The sequence below is a fragment of the Panulirus ornatus genome, chromosome 18 (assembly GCF_036320965.1).
Source record: "Panulirus ornatus isolate Po-2019 chromosome 18, ASM3632096v1, whole genome shotgun sequence".
In the NCBI taxonomy this organism is placed as follows: Eukaryota; Metazoa; Arthropoda; class Malacostraca; order Decapoda; family Palinuridae; genus Panulirus; species Panulirus ornatus.
In genome coordinates, this window is record NC_092241.1 from 324,621 (window position 1) to 349,101 (window position 24,481).

Sequence of the window (24,481 nt, forward strand, 5' to 3'; positions counted from 1 at the left end):
GCGAGGTAGTGCTAGGAAAAGACAACAAAGGCCCCATTCGTTCACACTTAGTCTCTAGCTGTCATGCAATAATGCACCGAAACCACAGCTCCCTTTCCATATCCAAGCCCACAGAACCTTCCATGGTTTACCCAAGATGCTTCACATGCCCTGGTTCAATCCATTGACAGCACGTCGCCCCAGTATTCCACATCGTTCCAATTCACTCTATTCCTTGCACGCCTTTCACCCTCCTGCATGTTCAGGCCCCGATCACTCAAAATCTTTTTCACTCCATCTTTCCACCTCCAATTTGACCTCCCACTTCTCCTCGTTCCCTCCACCTCTGACACATATATCCCCTTGGTCAATCCTTCCTCACTCATTCTCTCCATGTGACCAAACCATTCCAAAACACCCTCATCTGCTCTCTTAACCACACTCTTTTTATTACCACACATATCTCTTACCCTACTATTACTTACTCGATCAAACCACCTCACACCACATATTGTCCTCAAACATCTCATTTCCAGCACATCTCTCCTCCTGCGAACAACTCTATCCACAGCCCACACCTTGCAACCATATAACATTAGTGGAACCACGATTCCTTCAAACATACCCATTTTTGCTTTCAGAGATAATGTTCTCGACTTCCACACATTCTTCAAGGCTCCCAGAATTTTCATCCCCTCCCCCATCCTATGGTTCACTTCCACTTCCATGGTTCCATCCGCTGTCAAATCCACTCCCAGATATCTAAAACACTTAACTTCCAGTTTTTCTCCTTTCAAACTTACCTCCCAATTGACTTGACCCTCAACCCTACTGTACCTAATAACCTTGCTCTTATACACATTTACTCTCAGCTTTCTTCTTTCACACAATTTAACAAACCCAGTCACCGGCTTCTGCAGTTTCTCACATGAATCAGCCACCAGCGCTGTATCATCAGCAAACAACAACTGACTCACTTCCCAAGCTCTCTCATCTACAACAGACTGCATACTTGCCCCTCTTTCCAAAACTCCTGCATTCACCTCCTTAACAACCCCATCCATAAACAAATCAAACAACCATGGAGACATCATGCACCCCTTCCGCAAACCTATATTCACTGAGAACCAATCACTTTCCTCTCTTCCTACACGTACACATGCCTCACATCTTTGATAAAAACTTTTCACTGCTTCTAACAACTTGCCTCCCACACCATATATTCTTAATACCTTGCACAGAGCATCTCTATCGACTCTATCATATGCCTTCTCCAGATCCATAAATGTTACATACAAATCCATTTGCTTTTCTAAGTATTTCCTACATACATTCTTCAAAGCAAACACCTGATCCACACATCATCTATCACTTCTGAAACCACACTGTTCTTCCCCAATCTGATGCTCTGTACATGCCTTCACCCTCTCAATCAATACCCTCCCATATAATTTACCACGAATACTCAACAAACTTATACCTCTATAATTTGAGCACTCACTTTTATCCCCTTTGCCTTGCCTTTATACAATGGCACTATGCAAACCTTCCGCCAATCCTCAGGGCACCTCATCATAAGTCATACATACATTAAATAACCTTACCAACAAGCCAACAATACAGTCACCCCCTTTTTTAATAAATTCCACTGCAATACCATCCAAACCTGCTGCCTTGCCGGCTTTCATCTTCCGCAAAGCTTATACTACCTCTTCTCTGTTTACCAAATCATTTTCCCTAACCCTCTCACTTTAAGCACCACCTCGACTAAAATACCCTATATCTTCCACTCTATCATCAAAGACATTCAACAAATCTTCAAAATACTCACTCCATTTCCTTCTCAGATCACCACTACTTGTTATCATCTCCCCATTAGCCCCTTTTACTGAACTTCCCATTTGTTCCCTCGATTTATGCACTTTATTTACCTCCTTTAAAAACATTTTTTTATCCTCCCTAAACTTTAATGATACTCTCTCACCCCAACTCTCATTTGCCCTCTTTTTCACCTCTTGCACCTTTCTCTTGACCTCCTGCCTCTTTCTTTTATACATCTCCCAGTCATTTGCATTATTTCCCTGAAAAAATCGTCCATATATATTATATATTTATCTATTCACTTTATTTTGCTTTGTCGCTGTCTCCCGCGTTAGCGAGGTAGTGCAAGGAAACAGACGAAAGAATGGCCCAACCCACCTACATACACATGTACATACACGTCCACACACGCAAATATACAAACCTATACATCTCAATGTACACACATATATATATACACACACAGACATATGCATAAATACAGATGTACATAATACATATTGTCTGCCTTTATTTATTCCCATCACCACCTCGCCACACATGGAATAACAACCCCCTCCCCCTCATGTGTGCGAGGTAGCGCTAGGAAAAGACAACAAAGGCCCCATTCTTTCACACTCAGTCTCTAGCTGTAATGTATTAATGCACCGAAACCACAGCTTCCTTTCCACATCCAGGCCCCACAGAACTTTCCAATGGTTTACCCCAAACGCTTCCCATGCCCTAGTTCAATCCATTGACAGCACGTCGACCCTGGTATACCACCACATCGTTCCAATTCACTCTATTCCTTGCATGCCTTTCACCCTCCTGCATGTTCAGGCCCCGATCACTCAAAATATTTTTGCACTCCATCTTTCCACCTCCAATTTGGTCTCCCAATTCACCTCGTTCCCTCCACCTCTGACACATATATCTTCTTGGTCAATCTTTCCTCACTCATTCTCTCCATGTGACCAAACCATATCAAAACACCCTCATCTGCTCTCTAAACCACACTCTTTTTATTACCACACATCTCTCTTACCCTATTATTACTTACTCGATCAAACACCCTCACACCACATATTGTCCTCAAACATCTAATTTTAAGCGCATCCACCCTCCTCTGCACAAGTCTATCTATAGCCCACACCTCACAACCATATAACATTGTTGGAACCACTATTCCTTAAAACATATCCATTTTTGCTTTCCGAGATAATGTTCTCGACGTCCACACATTCTTCAACGCTCCCAGAACTTTCGCCACCTCCCCCATCCTATGATTCACTTCCGATTCCATTGTTCCATCCACTGCCAAATCCACTCCCAGATATCTAAAAACACTTCACTTCCTCCAATTTTTTTCCACTCAAACTTACATCCAATTGACTTGTCCCTCAACCCTACTGTACCTAATAACCTTGCTCATATTCACATTTACTCTCAGCTTTCTTCTTTCACACACTTTACCAAACTCAGTCACCATCTTCTGCACTTTCTCACATAAATCAGCCACCAGTGCTGTATCATCAGCAAACAAAAACTGACTCACTTCCCAAGCTCTCTCACCCACAACACACTACATACTTGCCCCTCTTTCCAAAACTCTTGCATTCACCTCCCTAACAACTCTATCCATAAACAAATTAAACAACCATGGAAACATCAAACACCCCTGCCACAAACCTACATTCACTGAGAACCAATCACTTTCCTCTCTTCCTAAACGTACACATGCATTACATCCTCGATAAAAACTTTTCACTGCTTATGACAACTTGCCTCCCACACCATATATTCTTCATACCTTCCACATACCATCTCTATCATCTCTATCATATGCCTTCTCCAGATCCATAAATGTCACATAGAAATCCGTTTGCTTTTCTAAGTATTTCTCACATACATTCTTCAAAGCAAACACCTGATCCACACATCCTCTACCACTTCAGAAACCGCACTGCTCTTCCCCAATCTGATGCTCTGTACATGCCTTCACCCTCTCAATCAATACCCTCCCATATAATTTGCCAGGAATACTCAACAAACTTATACCTCTGTAATTTGAGCACTCACTCTTATCCCCTTTGCCTTTAAAAAAGTGCAATGGCACTATGCAAGCATTCTGCCAATCCTCAGGCACCTCACCGTGAGTCATACATACATTCAATAACCTTACCAACCAGTCAACAATACAGTCATCCCCTTTTTTAATAAATTCCACTGTAACACCATCCAAACCTGCTGCCTTGCCAGCTTTCATCTTCCACAAAGCTTTTACTACCTCTTCTCTCTTCACCAAATCATTCTCCCTAACCCTCTCACTTTACACACCAACTCAACCAAAACACCCAATATCTGCCACTCATCATCAAAAACATTCAACACAAACCTTCAAAATACTCACTCCATCTCCTTTTCACATCACCATTACTTGTTATCACTTCCCCATTAGCCCCCTTCACTCAAGTTCCCATTTGTTCCCTTGTCTTACACACTTCATTTACCTCCTTCCAAAACATCTTTTCTTTTCTTTTATTTTGCTTTGTCGCTGTCTCCCGTGTTTGCGAGGTAGCGCAAGGAAACAGATGAAAGAAATGGCCCAACCCACCCACATACACATGTAGATACATACACGTCCACACACGCAAATATACATACCTATACATCTCAATGTACACATATATATACACACACAGACATATACATATATACACATGTACATAATACATACTGTCTGCCTTTATTTATTCCCATTGCCACCTCGCCACACATGGAATAACATACCTCTCCCCCCTCGTGTGTGCGAGGTAGCTTTGTCGCTGTCTCCCGTGTTTGCGAGGTAGCGCAAGGAAACAGATGAAAGAAAGGGCCCAACCCACCCACATACACATGTAGATACATACACGTCCACACACGCAAATATATATACCTATACATCTCAATGTACACATATATATACACACACAGACATATACATATATACACATGTACATAATTCATACTGTCTGCCTTTATTTATTCCCATCGCCACCTCGCCACACATGGAATAACATACCTCTCCCCCCTCGTGTGTGCGAGGTAGCGCTAGGAAAAGACAACAAAGGCCCCATTCGTTCACACTCAGTCTCTAGCTGTCATGTAATAATGCCCGAAACCACAGCTCCCTTTCCACATCCAGGCCCCACACAACTTTCCATGGTTTACCCCAGACGCTTCACATGCCCTGATTCCATCCATTGACAGCACATCGACCCCGGTATACCACATTGATCCAATTCACCCCACTCCCTGCATGCCTTTCACCCTCCTGCATGTTCAGGCCCCGATCACTCAAAATCTTTTTCACTCCATCTTTCCACCTCCAATTTGGTCTCCCACTTCTCCTTGTTCCCTCCACCTCCGACACATATATCCTCTTGGTCAATCTTTCCTCACTCATTCTCTCCATGTGCCCAAATCATTTCAAAACACCCTCTCCTGCTCTCTCAACCTGCTCTCTTATTTCCACACATCTCTCTTACCCTTACATTACTTACTTGATCAAACCACCTCACACCACATATTGTCCTCAACATCTCATTTCCAGCACTTCCACCCTCCTGCACACAACTCTATCCATAGCCCATGCCTCGCAACCATACAACATTGTTGGAACCACTATTCCTTAAAACATACCCATTTTTGCTTTCCGAGATAATGTTCTTGACTTACAAACATTCTTCAAGGCTCCCAGGATTTTCGCCCCCTCCCCCACCCTATGGTTCACTTCCGCTTCCATGGTTCCATCCGCTGCCAGATCCACTCCCAGATATCTAAAACACTTTACTTCCTCCAGTTTTTCTCCATTCAAACTTACCTCCCAACTGACTTGACCCTCAACCCTACTGTACCTAATAACCTTGCTCTTATTCACATTTACTCTTAACTTTTGTCTTTCACACACTTTACCAAACTCAGTCACCAGCTTCTGCAGTTTCTCACATGAATCAGCCACCAGCGCTGTATCATCAGCAAACAACAACTGACTCACTTCCCAAGCTCTCTCATCCACAACAGACTTCATTTTTGCCCCTCTTTCCAAAACTCTTGCATTCACCTCCCTAACAACCCTATCCATAAACAAATTAAACAACCATGGAAACATCAAACACCCCTGCCACAAACCTACATTCACTGAGAACCAATCACTTTCCTCTCTTCCTAAACGTACACATGCATTACATCCTCGATAAAAACTTTTCACTGCTTATGACAACTTGCCTCCCACACCATATATTCTTCATACCTTCCACATACCATCTCTATCATCTCTATCATATGCCTTCTCCAGATCCATAAATGTCACATAGAAATCCGTTTGCTTTTCTAAGTATTTCTCACATACATTCTTCAAAGCAAACACCTGATCCACACATCCTCTACCACTTCAGAAACCGCACTGCTCTTCCCCAATCTGATGCTCTGTACATGCCTTCACCCTCTCAATCAATACCCTCCCATATAATTCCCCAGGAATACTCAACAAACTTATACCTCTGTAATTTGAGCACTCACTCTTATCCCCTTTGCCTTTAAAAAAGTGCAATGGCACTATGCAAGCATTCTGCCAATCCTCAGGCACCTCACCGTGAGTCATACATACATTCAATAACCTTACCAACCAGTCAACAATACAGTCATCCCCTTTTTTAATAAATTCCACTGTAACACCATCCAAACCTGCTGCCTTGCCGGCTTTCATCTTCCACAAAGCTTTTACTACCTCTTCTCTCTTCACCAAATCATTCTCCCTAACCCTCTCACTTTACACACCAACTCAACCAAAACACCCAATATCTGCCACTCATCATCAAAAACATTCAACACAAACCTTCAAAATACTCACTCCATCTCCTTTTCACATCACCATTACTTGTTATCACTTCCCCATTAGCCCCCTTCACTCAAGTTCCCATTTGTTCCCTTGTCTTACACACTTCATTTACCTCCTTCCAAAACATCTTTTCTTTTCTTTTATTTTGCTTTGTCGCTGTCTCCCGTGTTTGCGAGGTAGCGCAAGGAAACAGATGAAAGAAATGGCCCAACCCACCCACATACACATGTAGATACATACACGTCCACACACGCAAATATACATACCTATACATCTCAATGTACACATATATATACACACACAGACATATACATATATACACATGTACATAATACATACTGTCTGCCTTTATTTATTCCCATTGCCACCTCGCCACACATGGAATAACATACCTCTCCCCCCTCGTGTGTGCGAGGTAGCTTTGTCGCTGTCTCCCGTGTTTGCGAGGTAGCGCAAGGAAACAGATGAAAGAAATGGCCCAACCCACCCACATACACATGTAGATACATACACGTCCACACACGCAAATATATATACCTATACATCTCAATGTACACATATATATACACACACAGACATATACATATATACACATGTACATAATTCATACTGTCTGCCTTTATTTATTCCCATCGCCACCTCGCCACACATGGAATAACATACCTCTCCCCCCTCGTGTGTGCGAGGTAGCACTAGGAAAAGACAACAAAGGCCCCATTCGTTCACACTCAGTCTCTAGCTGTCATGTAATAATGCCCGAAACCACAGCTCCCTTTCCACATCCAGGCCCCACACAACTTTCCATGGTTTACCCCAGACGCTTCACATGCCCTGATTCCATCCATTGACAGCACATCGACCCCGGTATACCACATTGATCCAATTCACCCCACTCCCTGCATGCCTTTCACCCTCCTGCATGTTCAGGCCCCGATCACACAAAATCTTTTTCACTCCATCTTTCCACCTCCAATTTGATCTCCCACTTCTCCTTGTTCCCTCCACCTCCGACACATATATCCTCTTGGTCAATCTTTCCTCACTCATTCTCTCCATGTGCCCAAATCATTTCAAAACACCCTCTCCTGCTCTCTCAACCTGCTCTCTTATTTCCACACATCTCTCTTACCCTTACATTACTTACTTGATCAAACCACCTCACACCACATATTGTCCTCAACATCTCATTTCCAGCACTTCCACCCTCCTGCACACAACTCTATCCATAGCCCATGCCTCGCAACCATACAACATTGTTGGAACCACTATTCCTTAAAACATACCCATTTTTGCTTTCCGAGATAATGTTCTTGACTTACAAACATTCTTCAAGGCTCCCAGGATTTTCGCCCCCTCCCCCCACCCTATGGTTCACTTCCGCTTCCACGGTTCCATCCGCTGCCAGATCCACTCCCAGATATCTAAAACACTTTACTTCCTCCAGTTTTTCTCCATTCAAATTACCTCCCAACTGACTTGACCCTCAACCCTACTGTACCTAATAACCTTGCTCTTATTCACATTTACTCTTAACTTTTGTCTTTCACACACTTTACCAAACTCAGTCACCAGCTTCTGCAGTTTCTCACATGAATCGGCCACCAGCGCTTTATCATCAGCAAACAACAACTGACTCACTTCCCAAGCTCTCTCATCCACAACAGACTTCATTTTTGCCCCTCTTTCCAAAACTCTTGCATTCACCTCCCTAACAACCCCATCCATAAACAAATTAAACAACCATGGAGACATCACACACCCCTGCCGCAAACCTACATTCACTGAGAACCAATCACTTTCCTCTCTTCCTACACGTACACATGCCTTACATCCTCGATAAAAACTTTTCACTGCTTCTAACAACTTGCCTCCCACACCCTATATTGTTAGTACCTTCCACAGAGAATCTCTATCAACTCAATCATATGCCTGTCTCCAGATCCATAAATGCTACATACAAATCCATTTGCTTTTCTAAGTATTTCTCACATACATTCTTCAAAGCAAACACCTGATCCACACATCCTCTACCACTTCTGAAACCACACTGCTCTTCCCCGATCTGATGCTCTGTACATGCCTTCACCCTCTCAATCAATACCCTCCCTTATAATTTACCAGGAATACTCAAACTTATACCTCTGTAATTTGAGCACTCAATCTTATCCTCTCTGCCTTTGTACAATGGCACTATGCAAGCATTCCCCCAATCCTCAGGCACCTCCCCATGAATCATACTTACATTAAATAACCTTACCAACCAGTCAACAATACAGTCACCCCCTTTTTTAATAAATTCCACTGCAATACCATCCAAACCTTTTTATTCTCACTAAAATTTAATGATACTCTCTCACCCCAAATCTCATTTCCCCTCTTTTTCACCTCTTCCACCTTTCTCTTGACCTCCTGCCCCTTTCTCTTATAAATCTCCCACTCATTTGCATTATTTCCCTGCAAAAAACGTCCAAATGCCTCCCTCTTCTCTTTCGCTAATAATCTTACTTCTTCATCCCAACACTCACTACCCTTTCTAATCTGCCCACCTCCCACGCTTCTCATGCCACAAGCCATCACTGCTTCCCTAAATACATCCCATTCCTCCCCCACACCCCTTACCTCCTTTCTTTTCACCTTTTTCCATTCTGTACTCAGTCTCTCTTGGTACTTCTTCACACAAGTCTCCTTCCCAAGCTCACTTACTCTCAACAACTCTCTTCACCCCAACATTCTCTCTTCTTTTCTAAAAACCTCTACAAATCTTCACCTTCGCCTCCAAAAGATAATGATCAGACATCCCTCCAGTTGCACCTCTCAGCACATTAACATCTAAAAGTCTCTCGCGCGCCTATCAATTAACACATAATCCAATAACGTTCTCTGGCCATCTCTCCTACTTACATACGTATACTTTTATATATCTCTCTTTTTAAACCAGGTATTCCCAATCACCAGTCCTTTTTCAGCACATAAATCTACAAGCTCTTCACCATTTCCATTTACAACACTGAACACCCCATGTACACCAATTATTCCCTCAACTGCCACATTACTCACCTTTGCATTCAAATCACAATAACCCAGTCTCATGCATCAAAACTACAAACACACTCACTCAGCTGCTCCTAAAACAACTGCCTCTCATGATCTTTCTTCTCATACCCAGGTGCATATGCACCAATAATCACCCATCTCTCTCCATCCACTTACAGTTTTGCCCATATCAATCTAGAGTTTACTTTGTTACACTCTATCACACACACACACACACACACACACACACACACACACATTATATATATATATATATATATATATATATATATATATATATATATATATATATATATATATATATATATATATATATATTTTTTTGCTTTGTCGCTGTCTCCCACGTTTGCGAGGTAGCGCAAGGAAACAGACGAAAGAAATGGCCCATCCCACCCCCATACACATGTATATACATACGTCCACACACGCAAATATACATACCTACACAACTTTCCATGGTTTACCCCAGACACTTCACATGCCCTGATTCAATCCACTGACAGCACGTCAACCCCGGTATACCACATCGATCCAATTCACTCTATTCCTTGCCCTCCTTTCACCCTCCTGCATGTTCAGGCCCCGATCACACAAAATCTTTTTCACTCCATCTTTCCACCTCCAATTTGGTCTCCCACTTCTCCTCGTTCCCTCCACCCCTGACGCATATATCCTCTTGGTCAATTGTTCCTCACTCATTCTCTCCATGTGCCCAAACCATTTCAAAACACCCTCTTCTGCTCTCTCAACAATGCTCTTTTTATTTCCACACATCTCTCTTACCCTTACGTTACTTACTCGATCAAACCACCTCACACCACACATTGTCCTCAAACATCTCATTTCCAGCACATCCATCCTCCTGTGCACAACTCTATCCATAGCCCATGCCTCACAACCATACAACATTGTTGGAACCACTATTCCTTCAAACATACCCATTTTTGCTTTCCAAGATAATGTTCTTGACTTACAAACATTCTTCAAGGCTCCCAGGATTTTCGCCCCCTCCCCCACCCTATGATCCACTTCCGCTTCTATGGTTCCATCCGCTGCCAGATCCACTCCCAGATATCTAAAACACTTTACTTCCTCCAGTTTTTCTCCATTCAAACTTACCTCCCAATTGACTTGACCCTCAACCCTACTGTACCTAATAACCTTGCTCTTATTCACATTTACTCTCAACTTTCTTCTTTCACACACTTTACCAAACTCAGTCACCAGCTTCTGCAGTTTCTCACAAGAATCAGCCACCAGCGCTGTATAATCAGCGAACAACAACTGACTAACTTCCCAAGCTCTCTCATCCACAACAGACTTCATACTTGCCCCTTTTTCTAAAACTCTTGCATTCACCTCCCTAACAACCCCATCCACAAACAAATTAAACAGCCATGGAGACATCACACACCCCTGCCGCAAACCTACATTCACTGAGAACCAATCACTTTCCTCTCTTCCTACACGTACACATGCCTTACATCCTCGATAAAAACTTTTCACTGCTTCTAACAAATAAGGGAAATAAAGCGTTTTAGATATCTGGGAGTGGATCTGCTTGTGGCATGAGAAGAGTGGGAGGTGGGTTGATTAGAAAGGGTAGTGAGTGGTGGGATGAAGAAGTAAGAGTATTAGTGAAAGAGAAGAGAGAGGCATTTGGACGATTTTTGCAGGGAAAAAATGCAATTGAGTGGGAGATGTATAAAAGAAAGAGACAGGAGGTCAAGAGAAAGGTGCAAGAGGTGAAAAAAAGGGCAAATGAGAGTTGGGGTGAGAGAGTATCATTAAATTTTAGGGAGAATAAAAAGATATTCTGGAAGGAGGTAAATAAAGTGCGTAAGACAAGGGAGCAAATGGGAACTTCAGTAAAGGGCGCAAATGGGGAGGTGATAACAAGTAGTGGTGATGTGAGAAGGAGATGGAGTGAGTATTTTGAAGGTTTGTTGAATGTGTTTGATGATAGAGTGGCAGATATAGGGTGTTTTGGTCGAGGTGGTGTGCAAAGTGAGAGGGTTAGGGAAAATGATTTGGTAAACAGAGAAGAGGTAGTGAAAGCTTTGCGGAAGATGAAAGCCGGCAAGGCAGCAGGTTTGGATGGTATTGCAGTGGAATTTATTAAAAAAGGGGGTGCTGTATTGTGGACTGGTTGGTAAGGTTATTTAATGTATGTATGACTCATGGTGAGGTGCCTGAGGATTGGGGGAATGCTTGCATAGTGCCATTGTACAAAGGCAGAGAGGATAAGATTGAGTGCTCAAATTACAGAGGTATAAGTTTGAGTATTCCTGGTAAATTATAAGGGAGGGTATTGATTGAGAGGGTGAAGGCATGTACAGAGCATCAGATCGGGGAAGAGCAGTGTGGTTTCAGAAGTGGTAGAGGATGTGTGGATCAGGTGTTTGCTTTGAAGAATGTATGTGAGAAATACTTAGAAAAGCAAATGGATTTGTATGTAGCATTTATGGATCTGGAGACGGCATATGATTGAGTTGATAGAGATTCTCTGTGGAAGGTACTAACAATATAGGGTGTGGGAGGCAAGTTGTTAGAAGCAGTGAAAAGTTTTTATCGAGGATGTAAGGCATGTGTACGTGTAGGAAGAGAGGAAAGTGATTGGTTCTCAGTGAATGTAGGTTTGCGGCAGGGGTGTGTGATGTCTCCATGGTTGTTTAATTTGTGTATGGATGGGGTTGTTAGGGAGGTAAATGCAAGAGTTTTGGAAAGAGGGGCAAGTATGAAGTCTGTTGGGGATGAGAGAGCTTGGGAAGTGAGTCAGTTGTTGTTCGCTGATGATACAGCGCTGGTGGCTGATTCATGTGAGAAACTGCAGAAGCTGGTAACTGAGTTTGGTAAAGTGTGTGGAAGAAGAAAGTTAAGAGTAAATGTGAATAAGAGCAAGGTTATTAGGTACAGTAGGGTTGAGGGTCAAGTCAATTGGGAGGTGAGTTTGAATGGAGAAAAACTGGAGGAAGTGAAGTGTTTTAGATATCTGGGAGTGGATCTGGCAGCGGATGGAACCATGGAAGCGGAAGTGGATCATAGGGTGGGGGAGGGGGCGAAAATTCTGGGGGCCTTGAAGAATGTGTGGAAGTCGAGAACATTATCTCGGAAAGCAAAAATGGGTATGTTTGAAGGAATAGTGGTTCCAACAATGTTGTATGGTTGCGAGGCGTGGGCTATGGATAGAGTTGTGCGCAGGAGGATGGATGTGCTGGAAATGAGATGTTTGAGGACAATGTGTGGTGTGAGGTGGTTTGATCGAGTGAGTAACGTAAGGGTAAGAGAGATGTGTGGAAATAAAAAGAGCGTGGTTGAGAGAGCAGAAGAGGGTGTTTTGAAGTGGTTTGGGCACATGGAGAGGATGAGTGAGGAAAGATTGACCAAGAGGATATATGTGTCGGAGGTGGAGGGAGCAAGGAGAAGAGGGAGACCAAATTGGAGGTGGAAAGATGGAAAGAAAAAGATTTTGTGTGATCGGGGCCTGAACATGCAGGAGGGTGAAAGGAGGGCAAGGAATAGAGTGAATTGGAGCGATGTGGTATACCGGGGTTGATGTGCTGTCAGTGGATTGAATCAAGGCATGTGAAGCGTCTGGGGTAAACCATGGAAAGCTGTGTAGGTATGTATATTTGCGTGTGTGGACGTATGTATATACATGTGTATGGGGGGGTTGGGCCTTTTCTTTCGTCTGTTTCCTTGCGCTACCTCGCAAACGCGGGAGACAGCGACAAAGTATAAAAAAAAAAAAAAAAAAAATATATATATATATATGTGTGTGTGTGTGTGTGTGTGTGGGTTGGGGCTTTCCTTGTCTGCTTCCTTGCATTACCTCGCTAATGCGGAAGACAGTAATTAAGTATAATAAATAAAAATCAAATAAATAATTCATATTCTTACCTCCTCCTTTGTTGAGCTTTCCTTGGTACCTTACTGTCAAGAAATCGACCACATGCTTTTTTCTTCTCTTCTACAACATTTCTAATCTCTTCTGTCCACCACGTATTGCCTTTTAGTCCTATATCTCACGATCTTATATTCAACTACTGATTGTACATCCTTTAATAGTATTTTTCTAAACATTTTGAACATCTCATTCACACATGACTGCACCCTACATTCACTGCACTTCCATGTAAGCTTTTAGTTACCTCCCTTTCATACTCCCCCTGCATTTTTCCTGATTTATCTTCTTGCTTGCCAACACTTTTACCTTTCCATTCTTCATTACTCCATACTTCCACTTCTCTCCAACCCTCATTACTACAAGGACTGCAAAATATTCAGGTTCTCCAAAGAATCCTCTCACAACTCGAGAATCTAGCATGGCCTTTCTCAATCTTTCATCCAATGCCACAGTCAATCAGAGCCTTTTGTTCTTCTCTTCCATCATTCCTCATTCAAGTATGTCTGTGGACCATCTTGTGCTGAAAAAAGCATTTGCAAGGAATAAACCGCTCTCAACACAAATAATCACAATATAACTTCCATTCACATTTACTCCAGCCACCCCCTATTTATCAACTATCTCACCAAGTTCATTCCATTCCACTTTTTCACTCATATCACCCATTAAAACTATCTAAACATACATTCAAATTATTCCAGAGGTGCTTAATTTCATCCTTACTTCATTCAGTCTTCATATTCACTTCATGATTCCAGACTTTCGTTTCAACCACACTATTCTTGATCCATTCCATCCATGTTCAGCAAGACCCTCCCACACTCTTAATGACAGCAAAATTGTACATCCTTCTTTCCTTCTCCCCTGATAAATTTCACTCCTTCCTATCCATATCACTCCTCCTTCCATGCCCTCCCATAACTTGCATTGATCATTTCCATTTTCACTCCACACACACTGCCCAAGGATATGGGGTTCCCCAATCCCTAACACATCCAAGCTGTAACTTTTGAACTTCTCCACAAGCTCCATCCTTTTAGTTTCATCAGTCATCCCATTTACATTCAGTGCCATCTCCCTCAATCACTCATCTCTTTTATTTCTTGGCATAACTGGTAGACTCCAGTAACACTTCTTAGCCTTTTTTGCCTCAACCTAAACAGGCCACCGGCAGAGAGCAACTCCGGTGCAGTGTTTCCAGAGGCAGTGAGGCTCCAAAATTGTCCAAAAACTAAAAAAAAAACAGCAAACGTCAGGTGTTTGTCTGGTAGAGTTGGGCAACACCTTTAGTTCCTCCCCTAAGGGTGCATTAACAAGGTCACCACAAGAAGGCAAGTTGAAACCTGGATACTCTAGAAAACTAAAGTATCTCCTTGAGATACTGAAACTTGACAACTTTTCCCAATTTCAAGCCTATTCACAGTAGCAGCACCTCCTAAACTCATAGGTTACAATACTGACACTGCATGGTAAGACAGAAATAAATATTATAACAGTGGAAAAACTACAGTACTATCAAATAAAAAATACTATCAAACATATAGTGCAATGAATTCTATCAATAAGAACAGAAAATAACAAACTTTGAAGCCTGATGCAATTTTCTCTTCACAGGAAATATATGTTCTCAATGGCATTCTCTTCTAAAATAATCCAGTCTTGTCACAGTTAAAAATCTACTTAGGAATATAATTACATTCCTCAATGATGCTCTTGTGGGTTTCCAGGAAATTTTCAGGAGTAATATTACCAAATGCAGCCTTTCTGAGCCTTTGCATGTATCATAGACATGCTATCATGAACATTTTTATGAGTTTCACTACTAGCAATCTCCTAGTTCTTCTCTGCACTGTTCCACTCTTAGCACTCTCCTAGATCTCTGCACTATCACAAGTAGTTATAAAATAAATTCATTAAGAATAAGGCCACACTTAATATCAGCAGTTTATTCACCTCTCATAATGCTTTAGCAAATCCATCTTAACCTCAAGGGTGATAGCCTTATATTACTTAGAACTACTGGTACCAGAAGAACTTAAATGATGCTGTGGTGACATGATGCAAGGGCAAAACACATACAAATAAATTATGCTGCAGCACAAAATACTTTAGAACCCCATGACTACAGACTGTGTGTATGCCATGTGTATGTGCACTTCCTGCAAAGCACTGGCAATGCCATTCCACAGCATTGCTAAACCAATAATGATTGCATCATTCCATGTTCATGTCCGTGTGAAATGAAAAAAAAAGGTGTAAATGGACCATAAGCATTATTCTAAAAATGGGGTAAATAAAATATGCAGAAATCACAAAGTACCTGTATTCATGGAGCAACATAAGTCCTCATTTCATTTCAAACTTATCTTATATCAGCTGAAAAATTTTACAAATGTTGCAAAAAACGTCTCACCTGACTCACGTGACGTCATAATTAAATTAGTATATTATTCCAGGCTGCTCTTTTGATTGTAGTATACCTTCTCGTACTGCTCATCAATAAGGGTCTGAAAAAATAATAACAATCCTAAGAAACAGTCAACAGTAACAAAGTAATGATATTAATGATGATTACCTACACAGTTCACAAATTTGTATCGGAAGTTCTGACAGAAACTGATACTGAATAATTTTATTCCCCACTGCTGCTATGCACATACATCTAGCTGCTCAGCAAAAAACCTTGATTAATTTCACCAATACGTAAGAGGTGTTAGCCAAAGTAGCCTTGAAAATAAGCCTTTGGTACACCATGCTAGCTCATAAAGCCTGCTGGCAAACTTAGCCATTTCATTCAGTCACCTCCAACCACAACAACTATCCACCATCACAAACAATTAAACAGTTCTCTAAGTTCACTCCCAAAACTTTAACAGTGTTCAAGTGAACAACAGTCATCCATCTTATCAGTGGTCTTCCCTGGCTTTTAAATCTTTTCCAATTATATTTCTGTTATTAGCTACTTCTGATGTATCTACTACTATTGGCTTTGAGAACTTGAGACACCCACAATATCCACGCAAAATGAAGTAAGTTTGATACCAATGTACCAATGGTTGGACTTGTGCAGTCACAGACTTTTCTTTGCACAATCAAACCTTATATTGTGGCAGTCCTAATAACAATTATACCACCTGATATTCTCAAAAAAAATCCCCATAAGTTTATTAGTATGATCTTAAACATTATCAAATAAAATGATATACAACTCAAACCAGTGATGCAGTGTTTACATATGCTACATATGCTTTAACTTATGCTACTCCACCAACAGTGATGAGAAGTATGCCATGGGCACCTGTCAGGCATATGCAATGAGATGTATTAAGTTTTGGAAGTGTTTTGGTTGCAAATATAATTACTAAGGCTTATCATTACCAATATCTTGTACTTGATAAGTGTCACAGCTTCATAAATTACTATTAATCTATACCTATTATACTTTGTCGCAGTCTCCCGCGTTAACGAAGTAGCGCAAAGAAACAGACGACAGAATGGCCCTACCCACCCACATACACATGTATATACATACACGTCCACACACGCAAATATACATACCTATACATCTCAACGTAAACATACATATACACACAGACATATACATATATACACATGTATACAATTCATACTGTCTGCCCTTATTCATTCCCATCGTCACCTTGCCATACGTGAAACGAGAACCCCCTCCCCCGCATGTGCATGAGGTACCACTAGGAAAAGACAACAAAGGCCACATTCATTCACACTCAGTCTCTAGCTGTAATGTATAATGCACCAAAACTATAGCTCACTTTCCACATCCAGGTCCCACAAAACTTTCCATGGTTTTACCCAAGACAATTCACATGCCCTGGTTCAATCCACTGACAGCACGTCAACCCTGGTATACCACATCATTCCACTTCACTCTATTCCTTGCATGCCTTTCACCTTCCTGCATGTTCAGACCCTGATCACTCAAAATCTTTTTCACTCCATCTCTCCACCTCCAATTTGGTCTCCCACTTCTCCTTGTTTCCTCCACCTCTGACACATATATCTTCTTGGTCAATCGTTCCTCACTCATTCTCTACATGTGACCAAACCATTTCAAAACACCCTCTTCTGCTCTCTCAACCACACTCTTTTTATTACCACACATCTCTCTTACCCTTACATTACTTACTCGATCAAACCACCTCACACCAAATATTGTCCTCAAACATCTCATTTCCAGCGCATCCACCATCCTCTGCACAACTCTATCTATAGCCCACGCCTCGCAACCATATAACACTGTTGGAATCACTATTCCTTCAAACATATCCATTTTTGCTTTCCAAGATAATGTTCTCAACTTCCACACATTCTTCAAGGCTCCCAGAACTTTCACCCCCTCCCCCACCGTATGATTCACTTCTGCTTCCATGGTTCCATCTGCTGCCAAATCCACTCCCACATATCTAAAACACTTCACTTCCTCCAGTTTTTCTCCATTCAAACTTACCTCCCAATTGACTTGTCCCTCAACCCTACGGTACCTAATAACTTTGCTCTTATTCACATTTACTCTAAGCTTTCTTCTTTCACACACTTTACCAAAATCAGTCACCAGCTTATGCAGTTCCTCACACGAATCAGCCACCAGCGCTGTATCATCAGCGAACAACAACTGACTCACTTCCTAAGTTCTCTCATCTACAACAGACTGCACACATGACCCTCTTTCCAAAACTCTTGCATTCACCTCCCTAACAACCCCATCCATAAACAAACTGAAACAACAATGGAGACATCACAAACCCCTGCCACAAATCAACATTCATTGAGAACCAATAACTTTCCTCTCTTCCTACACGTACACATGCCTTACATCCTCGATAAAAACTTTTCACTGCTTCTAACAACTTGCCTCTCACACCATATATTCTTAATACCTTCCACACAACATCTCTATCAACTCTATCATATGCCTTCTCCAGACCCATAAATGCTACATACAAATCCACTTGCTTTTCTTAGTATTTCTCATATACATTCTTCAAAGCAAACACCTGATCCACACATCCTCTACCACTTCTGAAACCACACTGCTCTTCCCCAATCTGATGCTCTGTACATGCCTTCACCCTCTCAATCAATACCCTCTCATATCATTTCCCAGGAATACTCAGCAAACTTATACCTCTGTAATTTGAGCACTCACTTTTATCCCCTTTGCCTTTCTACAATGACACTATGCAAACATCCCGCCAATCCTTAGGCACCTCACCATGAGTCATACATACATCAAATAACCTCACCAAGCAGTCAACAATACAGTCACCCCCTTTTTTAATAAATTCCACTGCACTACCATTAAACCCGCTGCCTTGCCGGCTTTCATCTTCCGCAAAGCTTTTACTACCACTTCTCTGTTTACCAAATCATTCTCCCTAACCCTCTCACTTTGCACACCACCTCAACCAAAACACCCTATATCTGCCGCTCTATCATCAAACACATTCAACAAACCTTCAAAATACGCACTCCATCTCCTTTTCACATCACCACTACTTATCACCTCCCCATTAGCCCCCCTCAATGATGTTTCCATTTGTTTCCTTGTCTTACACACTTTATTTACCTCCTTCCAAAACATCTTTTTATTCTCCCAAAAATTTAATGATACTCTCTCACCCCAACTCTCATTTGCAGTCTTTTTTGCCTCTTGCACCTTTCTCTTGACCTCCTGCCTCTTCCTTTTATACATCTCCCAGTCATTTCCATAATTTCCCTTCAAAAATCGTCCAAATGCCTCTCACTTCTCTTTCACTAATAATCTTACTTCTTCATCCCACCACTCACTACCCTTTCTAATCTGCCCACTTCCCACGCTTCTCATGCCACAAGCATCCCTTGCGCAAGCCATCACTGCTTTCCTAAATAAATCCCATTCCTCCCCCACTCCCCTCACGTCCTTTGTTCTCACCTTTTTCCATTCTGTACTCAGTCTCTCCTGGTACTTCCTCACACAAGTCTCCTTCCCAAGCTCACTTACTCTCACCACTCTCTTCACCCCAAAATTCTCTCTTCTTTTCTGAAAACCTCTACAAATCTTCACCTTCGCCTCCACAAGATAATGATCAGACATCCCTCCAGTTGCACCTCTCAGCACATTAACATCCAAAAGTGTCTCTTTCGTGCGCCTATCAACACGTAATCCAACAACGCTCTCTAGCCATCTCTCCTACTTACATATGTATACTTTTGTATATTTCTCTTCTTAAACCAGGTATTCCCAATCACAAGTCCTTTTTCAGCACATCGACGTGCTGTCAATGGATTGAACCAGGGCATAAGAAGCGTCTGGGGTAAACCATGTAAAGTTCTGTGGGGCCTGGATGTGGAAAGGGAGCTGTGGTTTTGGTGCATTATTACATGACAGCTAGAGACTGAGTGTGAACGAATGGGGCCTTTGTTGTCTTCTCCTAGCGTTACCTCGCACACATGAGGGGGAGGGGGCTGTTATTCCATATGTGGCGAGGTGGCAATGGGAATAAATAAAGGCAGACAGTATGAATTATGTACTTATGTTTTTTTTTTCTTTGTCGCTGTCTCCTGCGTTTGCGAGGTAGCGCAAGGAAACAGACGAAAGAAATGGCCCAACCCACCCCCATACACATGTATATACATATGTCCACACACGCAAGTATACATACCTACACAGCTTTCCATGGTTTACCCAGGCGCTTCACATGCCCTGATTCAATCCAATGACAGCACGTCGACCCCGGTATACCACATAGTTCCAATTCACTCTATTCCTTGCCCTCCTTTCACCCTCCTGCATGTTCAGGCCCCGATCACTCAAAATCTTTTTCACTCCATCTTTCCACCTCCAATTTGGTCTCCCACTTCTCCTCGTTCCCTCCACCTCCGACACATATATCCTCTTGGTCAATCTTTCCTCACTCATTCTCTCCATGTGACCAAACCATTTCAAAACACCCTCTTCTCCTCTCTCAACGACACTCTTTTTATTTCCACACATCTCTCTTACCCTTCCACTACTTACTTGATCAAACCACCTCACACCAAATATTGTCCTCAAACATCTCATTTCCAGCACAGCCACCCTCCTGCACACAACTCTATCCATAGGCCATGACTCACAACCGTACAACATTGTTGGAACTACTATTCCTTCAAACATACCCATTTTTGCTTTCTGAGATAATGTTCTCGACTTCCAAACATTCTTCAAGGCTCCCAGAATTTTCGCCCCCTCCCCCACCCTATGATTCACTTCCGCTTCCATGGTTCCATCCGCTGCCAGATCCACTCCCATATATCTAAAACACTTTGCTTCCTCCAGTTTTTCTCCAATCAAACTTACCTCCCAGTTGACTTGACCCTAAACCCTACTGTACCAAATAACATTGCTCTTATTCACATTTACTCTCAGCTTTCTTCTTTCACACACTTTACCAAACTCAGTCACCAGCTTCTGCAGTTTCTCACATGAATCAGCCACCAGCGCTGTATCATCAGCGAACAACAAGTGATTCACTTCCCAAGCTCTCTCATCCACAACAGACTGCATACTTGCCCCTCTTTCCAAAACTCTTGCGTTCATCTCCCTAACAACCCCATCCATAAACAAATTAAACAACCATGGAGACTACACACCCCTGCCGCAAACCTACATTCACTGAGAACAATCACTTTCCTCTCTTCCTACACGTACACATGCCTAACATCCTCAATAAAAACTTTTCACTTCTTCTAACAACTTGCCTCCCACACCATATATTCTTAGTACCTTCCACAGAGCATCTCTATCAACTCTATCATATGCCTTCTCCAGATCCACAAATGCTACATACAAATCCATTTGCTTTTCTAAGTATTTCTCACATACATTGTTCAAAGCAAACACCTGATCCACACATCCTCTACCACTTCTGAAACCACACTGCTCTTACCCAATCTGATGCTCTGTACATGCCTTCACCCTCTCGATCAATACCCTCTCATACAATTTACCAGGAATACTCAACAAACTTATAATGCTGTAATTTGAGCACTCACTCTTATCCCCACTGCCTTTGTACAATGGCACTATGCAAGCATTCCACCAATCCTCAGGCACCTCACCATGAATCATACATACATTAAATAACCTTACCAACCAGTCAAGAATACAGTCACCCCCTTTTTTAATAAATTCCACCGCACTACCATACAAACCTGCTGCCCTGCCGGGTTTCATCTTCCGCAAAGCTTTTACTGCCTCTTCTCTGTTTACCAAATTTTGAAAGTTTGTTGAATGTGTTTGATGATAAAGTGGCATACATAGGGTGTTTTGGTCGATGTGGTGTGCGATGTGAGAGGGTTAGGGAGAATGATTTGGTAAACAGAGAAGAGGTAGTAAAAGCTTTGCGGAAGATGAAAGCTGACAAGGCAGTGGGGTTTGGATTGTATTGCAGTGGAATTCATTAAAAAAAAGGAGGTGACTGTGTTGTTGACTGGTTGGTAAGGACATTTAATGTATGTATGACTCATGCTGAGGTGCCTGAGGATTGGTGGAATGCTTGCATAGTACCACTGTACAAAGTCAAAGGGGATAAAAGTGGGTGCTCAAATTACAGAGATATAAGTTTGTTGAGTATTCCTGGGAAATTATATGGGAGGGTATCGATTGAGAGGGTGAAGGCATGTACAGAGGATCAGACTGGGGAAGAGCAGTGTAGTTTCAGAAGTGGTAGAGGATGTGTGGATCAGGTGTTTGCTTTGAATAATGTATGTGAGAAATACTTAGAAAAGGAAGTGGATTTGTATGTAGCATTTATGGATCTAGAGAAGGCATATGATAGAGTTGATAGAGATGCTCTGTGGAAGGTATTAAGAATATATGGTGTGGGAGGCAAGTTGTTAGAAGCAGTGAAAACTTTTTATCGAGGATGTAACGCATGTGTACATGGAGGAAGGGAGGAAAGTGATTGGTTCTCAGTGAATGTAGGTTTGTGGCAGGGGTGTGTGATGTCTCCATGGCTGTTTAATTTGTTTATGGATGGGGTTGTTAGGGAGGTGAATGCAAGAGTTTTGGAGAGAGGCGCAAGTAAGTATGCAGACTGTTGTGGATAAGAGAGCTTGGGAAGTGAGTCAGTTGTTGTTCGCTAATGATACAGTGCTGGTGGCTGATTCGTGTGAGAAACTGCAGAAGCTGGTGACTGAGTTTGGTAAAGAGTGTGAAAGAAGAAAGTTGAGAGTAAATGTGAATAAGAGCAAGGTCATTAGGTACAGTAGGGTTGAGGGTCAAGTAAATTGGGAGGTAAGTTTGAATGGAGAAAAACTGGAGGAAGTGAAGTGTTTTAGATATCTGGCAGTGGATTTGGCAGCAGATGGAACCATAGAAGCGGAAGTGAATCATAGGGTGGGGGAGTGGGCGAAAATTCTGGGAGCATTGAAAAATGTGTGGAAGTCGAGAACATTATCTCGGAAAGCAAAAATGGGTATGTTTGAAGGAATAGTGGTTCCAACAATGTTGTATGATTGCGAGGCGTGGGCTATGGATAGAGTTGCGCGGAGGAGGGTGGGTGTGCTGGAAATGAGATGTTTGAGGACAATATGTGGTGTGAGGTGGTTTGATCGAGTAAGTAATAGTAGGGTAAGAGAGATGTGTGGTAATAAAAAGAGTGTGGTTGAGAGAGCAGAAGAGGGTGTTTTGAAATGGTTTGGTCACATGGAGAGAATAAGTGAGGAAAGATTGACCAAAAGGATATATGTGTCAGAGGTGGAGGGAACGAGGAGAAGTGGGAGACCAAATTAGAGGTGGAAAGATGGAGTGAAAAAGATTTTGAGTGATCAGGGCCTGAACATGCAGGAGGGTGAAAGGCATGCAAGGAATAGAGTAAATTGGAACAATGTGGTATACCGGGTTCGACATGCTGTCACTGGATTGAAGCAGGGCATGTGAAGCGTCTGGGGTAAACCATGGAGAATTTTGTGGGGCCTGGATGTGGAAAGGAAGCTGTGGTTTCGGTGCATTATTACATGACAGCTAGAGACTGAGTGTGAACGAATGTGGCCTTTGTCATCTTTTCTTAGTGCTACCTCGCACACATTAGGGGGTGGGGGTTCTCATTTCATGTGTGGTGGGGTGGCGATGGGAATGAATAAAGGCAGACACTATGAATTATGTACATGTGTATATATGTATATGTCTGTGTGTGTATATGTATTTATACGTTGAGATTTATAGGTATGTATATTTGCGTGTGTGGACGTGTATGTATATATGTGTGTATGTGGGTGGGTTGGGCCATTCTTTCGTCTGTTTCCTTGCGCTACCTCGCTAATGCGGGAGTCAGCGACAAAGGAAAATAAATATATACATAGACTCATGGTGTCATTGAAGGTGACTAAAGGGGATGGGAGTGGGGGGCTAGAAACCCTCCCCTCTTTGTATTTTAACTTTCTAAAATGGGAAACAGAAGAAGGAGTCATGCGGGGAGAGCTTATCCTCCTTGAAGGCTTAGATTGGGGTGTCTAAATGTGTGTGGATCTAACCAAGATGAGAAAGAAGGAGAGATATGTAGTATGTTTGAAGAAAAGAACCTGGATGTTTTGGCTCTGAGCAAAACTAAGCTCAAGGGTAAAGGGGAAGAGTGGTTTGGGAATGTCTTGTGAGTAAAGTCAGGGGTTAGTGAGAGGACAAGAGCAAGAGAAGGAGTAGCACTACTCCAGAAACAGGAGTGGTGGGAGTATGTGATAGAGTGTAAGAAAGTAAACTCTAGATTGATATGGGTAAAACTGAAAGTGGATGGAGAGAGATTGGTGATTATTGGTGCATATGCACCTAGGGATGAGAAGAAAGATCATGAGAGGCAAGTGTT

At 42.2% G+C, this 24,481-nt stretch overlaps 1 protein-coding gene across 2 annotated transcripts in view; it reads right to left on the reverse strand.

Annotated features, from left to right (window-relative positions):
* The window catches only part of LOC139754950 (zinc finger HIT domain-containing protein 1-like), a 90,514-nt gene that overhangs the window by 34,990 nt on the left and 31,043 nt on the right, over positions 1-24,481 (reverse strand). For both annotated transcript variants that reach the window (XM_071672772.1, XM_071672773.1), the window contains one exon: positions 16,036-16,129. In XM_071672772.1, coding sequence (XP_071528873.1) covers positions 16,036-16,054 — 19 coding nt within the window. In that variant the 5' untranslated portion in view covers positions 16,055-16,129. The remainder of the gene's footprint in view (positions 1-16,035; positions 16,130-24,481) is intronic.